The sequence below is a fragment of the Schistocerca serialis genome, chromosome 1 (genome assembly GCF_023864345.2).
Source record: "Schistocerca serialis cubense isolate TAMUIC-IGC-003099 chromosome 1, iqSchSeri2.2, whole genome shotgun sequence".
Classification (NCBI taxonomy): Eukaryota; Metazoa; Arthropoda; class Insecta; order Orthoptera; family Acrididae; genus Schistocerca; species Schistocerca serialis.
The window spans coordinates 417899191-417913834 of NC_064638.1; the positions used below are offsets into that span (position 1 = coordinate 417899191).

A 14644-nucleotide genomic window follows, 5' to 3' on the forward strand; every position below is an offset into this window, starting at 1 on the left:
AAAATAAAACGGCTTCACAGTTGGAGAATTAAAAGCTAGTGTGTTGTCCTCTGGTAGTGGAAAAACTACTTGTAATAGAGATTTGATAGATAAGTTGTTGTCTGCTGTGACTACTGAGAATTTTCCATCTTCAATTGCTTCTGAAAAGTTTCTTTATTATGTTACTGGTGTAGAGGTTGAGGTTGAAACCTCATTACGTAACAGTTATGAAAAGAGTTATTTTACACAAGACTCATAGGTTGATAATTACTTACAATTTTAATATGTAAGATGTGAGAAATACCCACAGACTTCAAGAAGAATATAATTATTCCAATCCCAAAGAAAGCAGATGTTGACAGATGTGAAAATTACCGAACTATCAGTTTAATAAGTCACAGCTACAAAATACTAACGCGAATTCTTTACAGACGAATGGAAAAACTGGTAGAAGCGGACCTCGGGGAAGATCAGTTTGGATTCCGTAGAAATGTTGGAACACGTGAGGCAATACTAACCTTGCGACTTATCTTACAACAAAGATTAAGAAAAGGCAAACCTACGTTTCTAGCATTTGTAGACTTAGAGAAAGCTTTTGACAACGTTAACTGGAATACTCTCTTTCAAATTCTGAAGGTGGCAGGGGTAAAATACAGGGAGCGAAAGGCTATTTGCAATTTGTACAGAAACCAGATGGCAGTTATAAGAGTCGAGGGGCATGAAAGGGAAGCAGTGGTTGGGAAAGGAGTGAGACAGGGTTGTAGCCTCTCCCCGATGTTATTCAATCTGTATATTGAGCAAGCAGTAATGGAAACAAAAGAAAAATTCGGAGTAGGTATTAAAATTCATGGAGAAGAAGTAAAAACTTTGAGGTTCGCCGATGACATTGTAGTTCTGTCAGAGACAGCAAAGGACTTGGAAGAGCAGTTGAACGGAATGGACAGTGTCTTGAAAGGAGGATATAAGATGAACATTAACAAAAGCAAAACGAGGATAATGGAATGTAGTCAAATTAAATCGGGTGATGCTGAGGGGATTAGATTAGGAAATGAGACACTTAAAGTAGTAAAGGAGTTTTGCTATTTAGGGCGTAAAATAACTGATGATGGTCGAAGTAGAGAGGATATAAAATGTAGACTGGCAATGGCAAGGAAATCGTTTCTGAAGAAGAGAAATTTGTTAACATCGAGTATAGATTTAAGTGTCAGGAAGTCGTTTCTGAAAGTATTTGTATAGAGTGTAGCCATGTATGGAAGTGAAACATGGACGATAACCAGTTTGGACAAGAAGAGAATAGAAGCTTTCGAAATGTGGTGCTACAGAAGAATGCTGAAGATAAGGTGGGTAGATCACGTAACTAATGAGGAGGTATTGAATAGGATTGGGGAGAAGAGAAGTTTGTGGCACAACTTGACTAGCAGAAGGGATCGGTTGGTAGGACATGTTTTGAGGCATCAACAGATCACAAATTTAGCATTGGAGGGCAGCGTGGAGGGTAAAAATCGTAGAGGGAGACCAAGAGATGACTACACTAAGCAGATTCAGAAGGATGTAGGTTGCAGTAGGTACTGGGAGATCAAGAAGCTTGCACAGGATAGGGTAGCATGGAGAGCTAGCCATCCCTGCTTAGCCATTTTGCACTTCCTGTCGATCTCATTTTTGAGACGTTTGTATTCCTTTTTGCCTGCTTCATTTACTGCATTTTTATATTTTCTCCTTTCATCAATTAAATTCAATATTTCTTCTGTTACCCAAGGATTTCTATTAGCCCTCGTTTTTTTACCTACTTGATCGTCTGCTGCCTTCACTACTTCATCCCTCAGAGCTATCCATTCTTCTTCTACTGTATTTCTTTCCCCCATTCCTGTCAATTGTTCCCTTATTCTCTCCCTCAAACTCTCTACAACCTCTGGTTCTTTCAGTTTATCCAGGTCCCACCTCCTTAAATTCCCACCTTTTTGCAGTATCTTCAGTTTCAATCTGCAGTTCATAACCAATAGATTGTGGTCAGAATCCACATCTGCCCCTGGAAATGTCTTAAAATTTAAAACCTGGTTCCTAAATCTCTGTCTTACCATTATATAATCTATCTGATACCTTTTAGTATCTCCAGGATTCTTCCAGGTATACAACCTTCTTTTATGATTCTTGAACCAAGTGTTAGCTATGATTAAGTTATGCTCTGTGCAAAATTCTACAAGGCGGCTTCCTCTTTCATTTCTTCCCCCCAATCCATATTCACCTACTGTGTTTCCTTCACTCCCTTTTCCTACTGACAAATTCCAGTCACCCATGACTATTAAATTTTCGTCTCCCTTCACTACCTGAATAATTTCTTTTATCTCGTCATACATTTCATCCATTTCTTCATCATCTGCAGAGCTAGTTGGCATATAAACTTGTACTACTGTAGTGGGTGTGGGCTTTGTGTCTATCTTGGCCACAATAATGCGTTCACTATGCTGTTTGTAGTAGCTTACCCGCACTCCTATTTTTTTATTCATTATTAAACCTACTCCTGCATTACCACTATTTGATTTTGTATTTATAACCCTGTAATCACCTGACCAAAAGTCTTGTTCCTTCTGCCACCGAACTTCACTAATTCCCACTATATCTAACTTTAACCTATCCATTTCCCTTTTTAAATTTTCTAACCTACCTGCCCGATTAAGGGATCTGACATTCCACGCTCCGATCCGTAGAACGCCAGTTTTCTTTCTCCTGATAACAACGTCCTCTTGAGTAGTCCCCGCCCAGAGATCCGAATGGGGGACTATTTTACCTCCAGAATATTTTACCCAAGAGGACGCCATCATCATTTAATCATACAGTAAAGCTGCATGTCCTCGGGAAAAATTACTGCTGTAGTTTCCCCTTGCTTTCAGCCGTTCGCAGTACCAGCACAGCAAAGCCGTTTTGGTTAATGTTACAAGGCCAGATCAGTCAATCATCCAGACTGTTGCCCCTGCAACTACTGAAAAGGCTGCTGCCTCTCTTCAGGAACCACACATTTAACATCATGTTATGCACACATATACTGACAACAAATAATACTGGATGTGATACAGACATACTGACTACAGATATTACAGGATGTGACATTGAATTACAATAAATGGTCTAGAATGTGACACAAGTATCATGGACTGTTAACAAGGGACCCTATGCTCAGTTCCAAAACTTGGAGTATTGAAGTATCTCAAGGATATTCACTCTATAGTTGGTCACTTGGGAGAATAAATGTTTGACAAGGGAACAATTTAAGAAGATATTTTTGCAAAAGTTTTGCATATAACCACATTTATTTTCTTCTATTAACTGTAGGGAATTGCTAAACAAAGAAACTTTTGGACAAAAAGCCTTCTTCTGAAATAGCTCTCTCTCTCTCTCTCTCTCTCTCTCTCTCACTCACAGTGACCGCTGAGACCTGACTGCGAGCAACAGCGCTTGATGAGAAAAGCAGTCTGGTGTCGGGGACAAGGAGATGGCTGGTACGGGATGGGGAGGGGTAGCAGGATAGGGGTGGGGGGCAGTGAAGTGCTGCTTGGGGGAGCATACAAGGACATGGAGGGGTGAGGCTAAGGCAGCTAAGTGCAGATGAAAGGTTAGACACAGTGGTTGGAGGGAGCAGGAAAGGAGAAAGTAAAAAGACTGTGGGTGCGTTAGTGGAATACAAGGTTGTGTAGTGCTGGAGTGGGAACAGGCAAGGAGATAGGTGGGCAAAGGGCGGTGTCTACCAAAGATTGAGGCCAGGCAGGTTACAGAAACATAGGATTGACTGCAGGAAGAGTTCCCACCTGCGCAATTCAGAAAAGCTGGTGTTGGTAGGAAGGATCCAGATGGTGCAGGCTATGAAGCAGTCATTGAAGTGAAGAACCTTTTGTAGGGCAGCAAGCTCAGCAACCTGGTGGTCCAACTGTTTCTTGGCCACAGTTTGTCGGTGGCCATTCATGCGGACAGACAGCTTGTTGGTTGTAATGCTCACAGAGAGTGCAACACAGTGGTTGCAGCTTAGCTTGTAGATCAAGTGACTGCTTGCACAGGTAGCCATGCCTTTGGTGAAATAGGTGATGCTAGTGAGCAGACAGGAGTAGGTGGTGGTGGTGGTGGTGGGAGGATTTATGGGACAGGTCGTGTATCTAGGTCTGCTACAGGAATATGAGCCATGACACAAGGTGTTGGCAGCAGGTGTGGAGTAGGGATGAATGAGGATATTGTGTAGGTTTGGTGGGCAGCAGAATACCACTGTGGGAGGTGTGAGAAGGATAGTGGGTAGGACATTTCTCAATTCAGGGCATGACAAGAGGTAGTTGAAACCCTCGTGGAGAATGTGATTCAGCTGTTCCAGTGATGGATGGTACTGAGTCACGAGGGAAATGCTCCTGTGTGGCCATATGATGGGATGTTGGAGGGTTGTGGATGACTGGTGAAGGGAGGCACAGGAGATCTGTTTCTGTACAAGGTTGGGAGGGCAATTTCAGTCTGTGAAGGCGTTAGTGACTTCCTTGGTATGTTTTGAGATAGACTGCCTGTCACTACAGATGCAATGGTCATGGGTGGCCAATCTGTATGGAAGGAACTTCTGCATTTGGAATGGGTGGCACTGTCAAAGTGGAAGTATTGCCGGTAGTTCATAGGTTTTATATGGACAGAGGTCAGCATCTAGGAAGGTGGCTTGTTGCATTGAGGAGGGCCAGGTGAAGCGAATGGGGGAGAAGGTTGAGATTCTGGAGGAATGTGGATCAGTGAATTTGAACCAGGTGAGGGGTTGGGATGCTGGGTGGTTAGGAAGATATCTCTACGTGGCCCATGAATAGGTTGGTATAGGATGGTGCCCATTGCCATACCACGGATTAGTTTGTAGGTGATACCTTCAAAGTTGAAGTAACTGTGGATGGGGATATAGTCGGTCATGGTGACCAGGATTTGTAATCCATTAGGCATTTGGAAAGGTAGTGTTCAGTAGTGTGGTTAAAGGAACAGGATCTGTGGAGGGTCAGTGGAGGAAGTGGTTGGTATCTTTTATATAGGAGGATAAGTTGTGGGTAATAGGCTGAAAGGTGTTGGTCTATGAGAGTAGATATTCTCTCAGTAGGGCACAATAACCAGCCACAATGGGGTGTCCTGGGTGGATAGCTCTATGGAGTTGTAGTTGGACAAATCTGATAGCTGGTGGAGTCCTTCTGTCAGGTAATCCTTATGGTTAAACAACAGTGGAGAAGCCTTTGTCAGCAGTTAGGATTAGAAGGTCAGGATAGTTTGTAGGTGGAGGATTGTGGTTTTTTCTGCTGATGTCAGGTTAGCTTACATGTTGACGGATTTGGGAAATGATGCTGAGGCAAGGTTCAAGGTTAAGAAATTCTGGAAAGTTACCAGAGGGCGAACTTGGGAAGTGGGGGTGGATCACGTTTGGATGGAGGGGAGAACTGAGTCAGGCAGTATTCAACATTGGTTTTGTGTTGAGTCTGATCAAATTATTTTGCCTAAAAGTTTAAATGTTGCACCTATCAGAAACTCGACACCTCCTCTATATGCTGAGTAGCAATCTGTCCTCATATTATTGAAGCTACTGTTCTAATTAATTTTTGTGTTAATCAAATTACAAGTTCTGAACTAACGTTACTAGACTTTAATTTTGTTAATTTTTATAACAGGATTTTGTAAGTCAAATTTATTAAATGACAAAATCTGGTAATGGTTTGTATTGTTTTTTACATGCTGTAATTGTGACTGGTGTGGGTTTTGTACAGGAGGAATGTGCACTGAATGATGATATGTTTAGATTGATACAGTTTCCTAAGAGTGATTAGTTTAGCTATAATGTAGTTGAATAATACCAAACAAGGGTAAAATATTCTTCACAAAAGGGTAAGAAGAGTGATGGTGGATTGTATAGGAGTTGGTGCTTAAGTTCACAGCTTTCTCTATAAGTTTAATAGCACAACAAGTAGACATAACAAAGACTTTAATCAACAGTAATAATTTCTTCCTCACTATTTACAAGTTTGTCAACAGGGCAGTAAGTTTCTCATTCTGCAACCAGAAATAACGTGGTTAAGAGGCAAAGAACTCGTAAAGTCATGTCCGGAGCGCATTTTCATCTGGAGGTTGTTCGACAGAGTGTGGAAAATCATAAATCTGAAGGTGCAAGATCAAGTGAATAAGATGGGTGCAGAATTACTTCCCAATTCAACTCGTTTAGAGTCTTTTGTCAGTTTAGCAGGATGCGAGTGGGCATCATCGTGGAGTAGAATCACTTCACACAGTCTTTCTGTTCATTGTTATTGGTTTGTGTTTGCAGTACACCTTGGTACAGGGAGTTGCTGCTTTGTTTGGGCTCAAACTTTCTTTTCTTTTCTTAATGTTTGGATAAGGAAACCATTGCTAGTCACCAGTAACAATACAGGATAGGAATGATTGGTGGTGTTCATGAGCCAACTGATGATGAGCAAGCAGAGATGCACATATGGTCATCCACTAATTATTTGTGATTTTGGCTTATAGGATGTGGTACCCATATACCCGATTTTTTAACATTCCCCATTGCATGCAGATATTGCATTATGGTGGAGTGCTAACAGTTCATCACATTTGCCAGTTTTCCAGTTCACTGACATGGATCATTGTGGAGTAATGATCTTTATCAAAGCCTGGTGGTCTTCCAGAATGTGGAGAGCTATTAATGTCAAAACGAAACTCCATAAAATTAGAAAACCATTTTTTGCTGTGCTCTGTCAAATGGCATTATCCCCAAACATAGTGCAAATGTTTCTGACTACCTCCACTGCTGTCACCCATCTGTTGAACTTAAATGGAGGAACATGTTGGTCATTTTCTCCACTTGGCATTCCATTTTCTAGTGTCCATAGCTCCACTCACTAGTTCCAAATGACAAAATGGCAATAGCAACAGTGAAATATGAATAAAAACTGGCAATCGATAAATAAAGCTATAGCAGCTGGAAAACCAATATGGAAAACAGCAACACTGTGAACTTATGCATCAATCTACTGTAAATGGACTCTGATAAGGTCATTATAAGGCCAGTAGAATCGGGTGTTGAAATAAACGAAAGATTGTAATAAGTCAGGTGTGACAGCAAAGAACTGATTCCATTAATTAATACAGCTGACTACATTAAAGTCCATATGGTTATTTGACTTTGAAGGAAATAATAACAATAATAATACAAAAGATGTATGTGCTTGTGATCTAATGCATAAGCAAGTAGCTTTCTAAAGTAAAACCAAGAATGGTAGAAGTGTTTTGAATAGAATACTAAATAATAAATGAGAAGGAAAGGAAAATATGACTTGTGTTCAATTATATACTGTATATTAAAAAAAAAAGATCCTTACTGGTATGCTTCATATTGGAATTAAAGAACTTAGAAAATAGAAATGTGTGCTTATTTATGGGGGGGTGGTGTTTGTGAGGATACAGAAGTTTTGCTGAAATAAATTCAAGACTTTTCTGGTAAGCATTTGAAGTGCAAGTTTTCTGTACCCTTGATATTTATACGTGAGCAAGCAAATCTACAATTAATTTCATTATAAAGTTTATAATGTGCAAATAGCACAGAAATGTGTCATTTCCTTATGTAGGATATCCTGTGTTACTTCAAATACTTGTTTTGTAGTTTATTATTTGCTTGAGATACTCCTTGTATGGTACGCAGTGGTTGGAATTTATTTGCAGATAGCCTTACATCGGAGCAGGTGCTGCATGGAGCCACCAACATGAAATGGACTGCCTAGGAGAGCCTCGGAAACTTGCACTACAAGACATGCTAATGGAGGCGCAAGACAATAGTGTAATTATGGTACTGAAACTCCTGTAAAATCTGAGTTAGAGACAGATTTTTGCAATTGAATCTCTAATAGAAGTTGTCATTAATAATTGTTGAAAGTGACTTTGAAGAAAAATTAGTGAAAGGATGTTGTTGTTTCTTATATTTTTGTGAAGAAACCTACATCAAAAATTTTTGCAGTTTGCCTCTCTGAACCCTTTCAAAAGAAACTTGTAAAGATACAGCAAAGACTATAAATAGTGAGATGGTAAATGAAACTCATTTGGCTGCAATGCCTCCAATGACTGCCATAGCAGAATTGTATCAAAAGACATCTCCAAAAATTCAAAGAAATTCTGGTTGTACATAAAGGCACCAAAGTCACTGCCCCGGCACTTGTGGATGATACAGGAATGTAAATTGAAGGCAGCAAAGCAAAAACAGAAATATTGAATTCCATTCTCAAAAAGTCTTTTACTAAGAAAGATACAGAAATAGTGCTCAAGTTTGTTTCTCACACAACTGCATAGATTAGTCATACATATTTTAGTGTCAGTGGTGTGAGAAACAGCTAAAATTAATCAAGGCCCAAGGGCCGGATGGGGTACCCATTGGATTCTATACAAAATTTGAAGCTGAGTTGCTTCTCATACTAATCATAACATACTATGGATACTTACATGCTTGTCTACTAGAAGACTAGCATAAGTGATCCACAAAACTACCATCCAATCTCATTATTGTTTATCTGTTTTAGAATATTTCAATCTATCCTGAACACAGATGTACTGCAGTGTCTCAAACAGAAAGCTCCTCATGCCAACCAGCATGGATTTTCACATGACAACATGAAAGTGATAGATCATGGCAGTCAGGAGAATGCAGTATTTTCTTACTTCCAAAAAGCGTTTGACTGGTTAACAGACCAGTATTTATAAGAAAAGTATAATCATATGGTGTGAAAAAACAAAATTTGTGACTAATGAGGATTTCTTGGTAGGGAATTACCTCAGGTGGAAAGTCGTGGACAGAAGTAGAATGAACTTAAGGCATGCCCAAGGGAATTCTATTGAGACCCTTACTGTTCGTGTTGTATATAAATGACTTGGCAGACAATGTTAATAAGAACCTCAGACGTTTCGAAAATTGTGCGCCACTACCTATAATGAAGAACTGGGGAGGGGGGTTGTTCAGAAAATAAAATCATTCAGTTCTCAAAACGAAAAAATAAACACAGAATCCTATGATTATGACATCAATGAGTCAGCTGCAGTTGGTCAAATTGTACAGGTGCGTAGTTTTCAAGGATATGAAATGGAGTGATCACATAGGCTCAGTTGTGGTTAAGACAGGTAGCAGGCACTGGTTCATTGTCAGGATACTGGGAAAATGGAGTTGGTGTATGATGGAGACTGCTTACAATTCCCTTGCATTTCCCATCTACTCGTGAATTGGACCCATACCAGATAGAAGTATCAGGGGCTACTGAATGTATACAAAGAAGGAAGGCAGAAATAGTCACAGGTTTGCTTAACTTGTGAGAGAGCATCACAGAAACATTGAAAAACCTGAATTGATAGACTCTTGAGGAGACACCAGTTATCCTGCGAAAGCCTACTTACGAAGTTTCTAGAAATGTTCTTCAGCTCTGTTCATGTTGCTCCCATGTGGATTGTGAAGACAACAGATTATAGACTAATTACAGCATGCACAGAGGCATTTAAGCTATCCTTTTCACATGCTCTGCATGTGATTTGGGCAGGAAGAAACCCCCACATGTGACACTCAGCTAAGTGCCCTCTGCCATGCACTTCACAGTGATTTGCATAGTTTGTGTGTAGATGTAGATCTAGAATGTTTTGCAAGTCCTAAAATATGGCATATAAGTCTTCTCACTCTAGTTTGACAGGAACTATGAAATTTGTGTCAGCATATGAATGAATATTTGTACCAGAGAGTGATGTATTGAAATTACATAAATTAGTTCAAGTAAGATCAGTGTGATTACACAAGTGTTTGCTTTTTCATTGTGTTCATAATGACTTCACCTTGTATTAGAAATTTATTAGCCTTTAGTGTGCTGTTATCACTCTATTGTTTGCTATTTGTGTGTCAGTATATTGTATCTGACAGGCTGCAGTCATTGATTGCATTGATATCTATCATGAATGTAAACTATTTCATGACAACAATGCAATTAATGCAACTGCCTGACTTAGTTAACCTTCTGTGGGAGGTTGACTGGACCACTTGCTACTATGCAACTATGTTACATTTTGTTCTCTACTTTTGTTGACATTTAAATTTGGACCTTAAAATTTTTCAGACATTCATTACTTTACACTCAGTACAATGATGTGTTGAATATTTATCTGTTATGAAAAGTGCAATTGCAAAAAATAAAAAAGCAAAAACTGGGCCAGTTAACTTAATTTCATCCTACACCATTTTTAGCAGCAACTACAGAAATATTTGAGGCAATGAGAACTATAAGGGCCTTAAGCACACTGTTATTGATTTTGAGATTGTGGCATATGTGTATGCTCGTGACATCCGATCATCTTTATCTGCATCCCACATTGTATGTATCACATTATCAAAAAACTCTCTCCTCAGTTTCTCAGATATTCATTACCTTATGGGCTGAAAGCACAAAGCATATTTTTGTTGGTCTGTCCTGCTCCCTTGTTATCTAGGGTGACAATATAATGTCTACATCGTGTACATAGTAGTAACACTTCATAATCAGAGGTGTATTGGTCATTTTATTTGAACTTAAAGCCACAGAATGTTCTTAATAAAAACTATGTGAATGAGGATTGTGAAGTTTTGGAATAGATCATCACCATGTGTGTGATGCATTTAGTATCAGTTCTTTATGTTCTGATTCTAGTTTCACATCAATAACAAACTTTACAACTCTCAAAAGTTACTATTGTCACTAGCCTATACATGGAAATTTTGTGAATTAACATTAATAATAAATATAGTTTTAAGTGTTAATTAATATTTCATAACATAAAGTGGTCATTAGTTTTTCATTGGAAGTATAAGATACTGAGATTTGGTTTAGAAACAATTGAAACCTATGAGACAGGTGGTTTTGTCTGTTAATTTGATTTTCACAAATATTTATTTTTCTCAAAACTTTGTTTGTTTGCTTTGGGCCCTTACGGTCCACACTGCCTCATATTTAGACTTTTAGATTTAATATTACAATCTTTATGTGATGTCGCTTCTATTCGCATTAGCTGTCAGCAGAATTAAACTTTAGTTTTTAGCAACATGTTGACTTAAACCTTTCCTCTTATATCTTTCTGCAAAGACATTTATGAAGCACTTACCTTCTGTTTCTATTGGCGGAGAGAACAGATTGGGATGAGAAACTTTGTAGAAAACTGGATTGTCAGTAGGCCTTTGTTTCCCTGGCTTTGGGTACACTGTAGGGCTACCTTTGTTCTCCAAAACTGCATCTGCTGCCACAAAAGGTATAATTCTGCAAATGGAAGTTGCATTTCTTTCTTTATATATTACTCCTAAGCTTACTATCTTTTTTATTATAATTTTTTGAAAATGTATCAGAATTCGATTGTATTATTGCATTAACAATACTTCACTTGTGTTAGGGTTAGGGTAAAGACAGATACAGTATGATTAACACATTGCATATTTCTTGATTTGTTCTGAGTATGTCACTTAGTATTGAAAGTAATACTTCTTTCTGCAATGATGTACAGTTCTAACATTGGATGAAACAACCATTTCTTCTAAGTTGAATTATTCCTTTGTATCTTGAAAATATGGAACTTTAGTGTCATTGTATTAAATTAATTCCATTTTGTCTACAATAGCCAAATAAATTCATGATCAAACATCTTGAAAACGAGTTACTGCTTTGAAATATTTTGGCAGATTGAAAGTGTGTGCCAGATAGGGACATGAACAAGGGACCTTCGCCTTTCGCGGTACTGGCAGAAGTAAAGCTGTGAGGATGGCTTGTGAGTCATGCTTGGACAGCTCAGTTGGTAGAGCACTTGCACAGTCATAGTCTGGCACACAGTTTGAATCTGCCAGGAAGTTTCACATCAGTGCACATTCTGCTGCAGAGTGACAAATTAATTCTGGAAGTTACTGCTTAGTCTTCATTAATTAAAACCTATAGAAACTTCGATTCAGATCCTTCACTGTACTACAAAATTAGCTACATTTTCTACAGTTGTTCATCAGTTGATTGGTGGTAGTAAAGGAAAAGCATTTGCCTTTGTGCACACTGTTCTGTTCAGACTTTTAAGGTATACAAACTGGAATCAAAGTCTCAAAAACTTTCTCTCACATTCAGACAAGTTTTAGTAATGTTGAGGCACAAGTGCCACTTCATCAACAAATTATTATTTTTTTTGTGGGTTTTGGAATTGTAATGAGATATATGGAAATCTTTAAAATATGTCGTTATATGTGTACGTGGTAGAGGAGGCAAATACAGATGCATGTGCATCCATGAATGAACGCACATTGTCTATGATTCCCATATAAAATGTTGTGTCTCAGTAATGAAGATGATAATGAAACCTGAAAGTTACCAAAATTACATAATAATAGCGAATGAAGATGCATTGCAGTAGATTTTGAGCTTATTTGTACTTCTTGGGATGTAATAGGAGGAAACATAAGTGACAATGAAAGTTAGTTATCCTGAAGGCATGGTCAGATAACTGATGAGTAAAGCCATTATTTGCAAAAAATGTGTGTTCCTGTACTGATTCAGATTTTCATTAGCTGTGACATATACACTTCCAAAATATTTTTGTGTGTGACAATGTCTCATATCCTCTCTCTTCCTTTATACTTGCACACTGTATCTTGCACATTATTTTGTGAATGAAATGGAACCACTTTGCCAATATAATACTGTAATGACATGAAGTAATTTGTAAATGTGAGTCTTCCAAGGCTCTCCTGTGTGTCAGTCTGTCATAAAATGTTCATTAAGTTCATAATTTTTCTTCCTTTTCTTTTGTATGTACAGAAATCACCCACTTTTTATAAAGATTTGCTACCTGAATTTTCTTATGTTGTCTCTTTGTGATGTGTCCTGTCATTTCTTTTACATCTACATTGACAGCTATGTATACACTCTGCAAGCCACCTTATGATTTGTGACAGAGGGTACTTTGTGTACCACTGTCTTTTGATATTTTCTGCTCCTGTCATTAATGGCTCACAGGAAGAATGATTATTGGTAAGCCTTCTCTAATCTTGCCTTCATGGTCTTTCTGCAAAATACACATAGGAGAAAGCAATATACACTCTCAGAATTTTGGTAGTAAACTACATTGTAATGCACACCTCTGTCACAGTGTGTGCCATTTTAGTTCATAAGCATCTCCATGACACACTTTCATGTTTACAAAATAAAACTGTGATGAAACATGCTGCTCATCTTTAGATTTCCTCTGTGCCACTTAACAATCCTTCCTGATAAGAATTGCAGGCTGAGGAAAAATACTCAAGCTACCTGCTTCATGGGTGCACTACACATCCTGAGGATTCATCAATTGAGTCTCCTGTGTATACAACAGCATAATTTGTGAACACTCTTATGGAGCTTCCTGTATTATCAATTGGATTATTTGTATATTTTATGAATAATAATGATCATATAACAATTCCTTGGGGTATTTCCAAAGTTCCTTTTACATTTTGGCAAATGGTGGCACACAAAGAGGAGAGTATTTTCCCGTATGGTTATTATGCAAAACTTCATTATCTACCGTGTTATTCCACTAACTATAGACTTTTCTGATGAATGAATGTAATTTTTAAGGGCAATTGCTAACTGGTGAAAAGAGGAATGCTGTGGAACAACATAAGTGAAGTCATTAAACATTTATTTTGTTCTGAGGATGTGCTTTTTCATAAGATACTGACCTTAATTTTCGTCAGTTTCTCACTTAATAAACTGCATCTGCACAACATTTTAGTGAGGTGAGACTGTAAACTCTGCTGAGTTTTGGCAAAAGAAGCACATTTTATCATGGCAACAAGAGTAATGTGTAAGTTTGACTCAAAATTCCCCACTCGTGACACTACTCCAAAAATTACAAATGGTTAACATACCAGGTGAAAATAAATTGCATTTTCAACAGAATTCTTATTACATACTAACCAAAGAGGAGGTGACAGACCTTTTTCAATGGTCACCATGCAAATGTAGGTGTGAAGGGGCCCTGCTTAATATTTACAAAAAATGTGAGTGCAGCTTCAGTTTGGAATGGCACTTCTCCTCCAGTACTCTGCATTTCCCCTACAGTGTCTGCCAGCAGCCCCCACCACTATCATTCTCACCATGTGTGCCCTGTCATCTGTGCATCTACCAGCCCTGGTATTCTGCCTGCACTATATCTGCTGGCTTCTAAGTTCCATGAACAAACATACACTGTTTGCGGAATCCGTGTGCATTTATGGCCCCAGAAAGGTCATAATACAGAAGCATAAAACATGTTCCAAAATTCTGCAACGAAGTGACATCTCTGATATAGTTGTGTTTGTTTATTTGATGACCTTTATTAAAATTGGGAATGGCTGATGCATTTTTCCAATCACATGGACTGCTTTACTCCCTCCAACAAACTATGGTGGATGGCTGTTAGAAGAGGTTCAGTTTATTTTCAATTTCTGTGTAGAAACATATACATAGTGGAAAAAAGATATGTACATAAAATTTTAGTGTTCAGAGGAGATAACAAGAAACACTTTTTTCATGCGAGAAAAATGTCGCATTGTTTCCCCACTGGGTGTCGCTTAAGGTTTTGAAACTAATGATGTTCAGAGACACTATTCAGACTGCTGCAAGATGAGTATTATTTTTGAGAT

The 14644-nt window shown here is 38.4% G+C and overlaps 1 protein-coding gene and 1 long non-coding RNA gene across 3 annotated transcripts in view; one reads left to right on the plus strand and one right to left on the minus strand.

Annotated features, from left to right (window-relative positions):
• LOC126471962 (uncharacterized) overlaps nucleotides 1–14644 on the minus strand; it is a 445209-nt gene that overhangs the window by 71798 nt on the left and 358767 nt on the right. For both annotated transcript variants that reach the window (XM_050099902.1, XM_050099901.1), the window contains one exon: nucleotides 11116–11267. In XM_050099902.1, coding sequence (XP_049955859.1) covers nucleotides 11116–11267 — 152 coding nt within the window. The remainder of the gene's footprint in view (nucleotides 1–11115; nucleotides 11268–14644) is intronic.
• The window catches only part of LOC126471989 (uncharacterized), a 512362-nt gene that overhangs the window by 27091 nt on the left and 470627 nt on the right, over nucleotides 1–14644 (plus strand). The gene's annotated exons all lie outside the window — the stretch shown is intronic.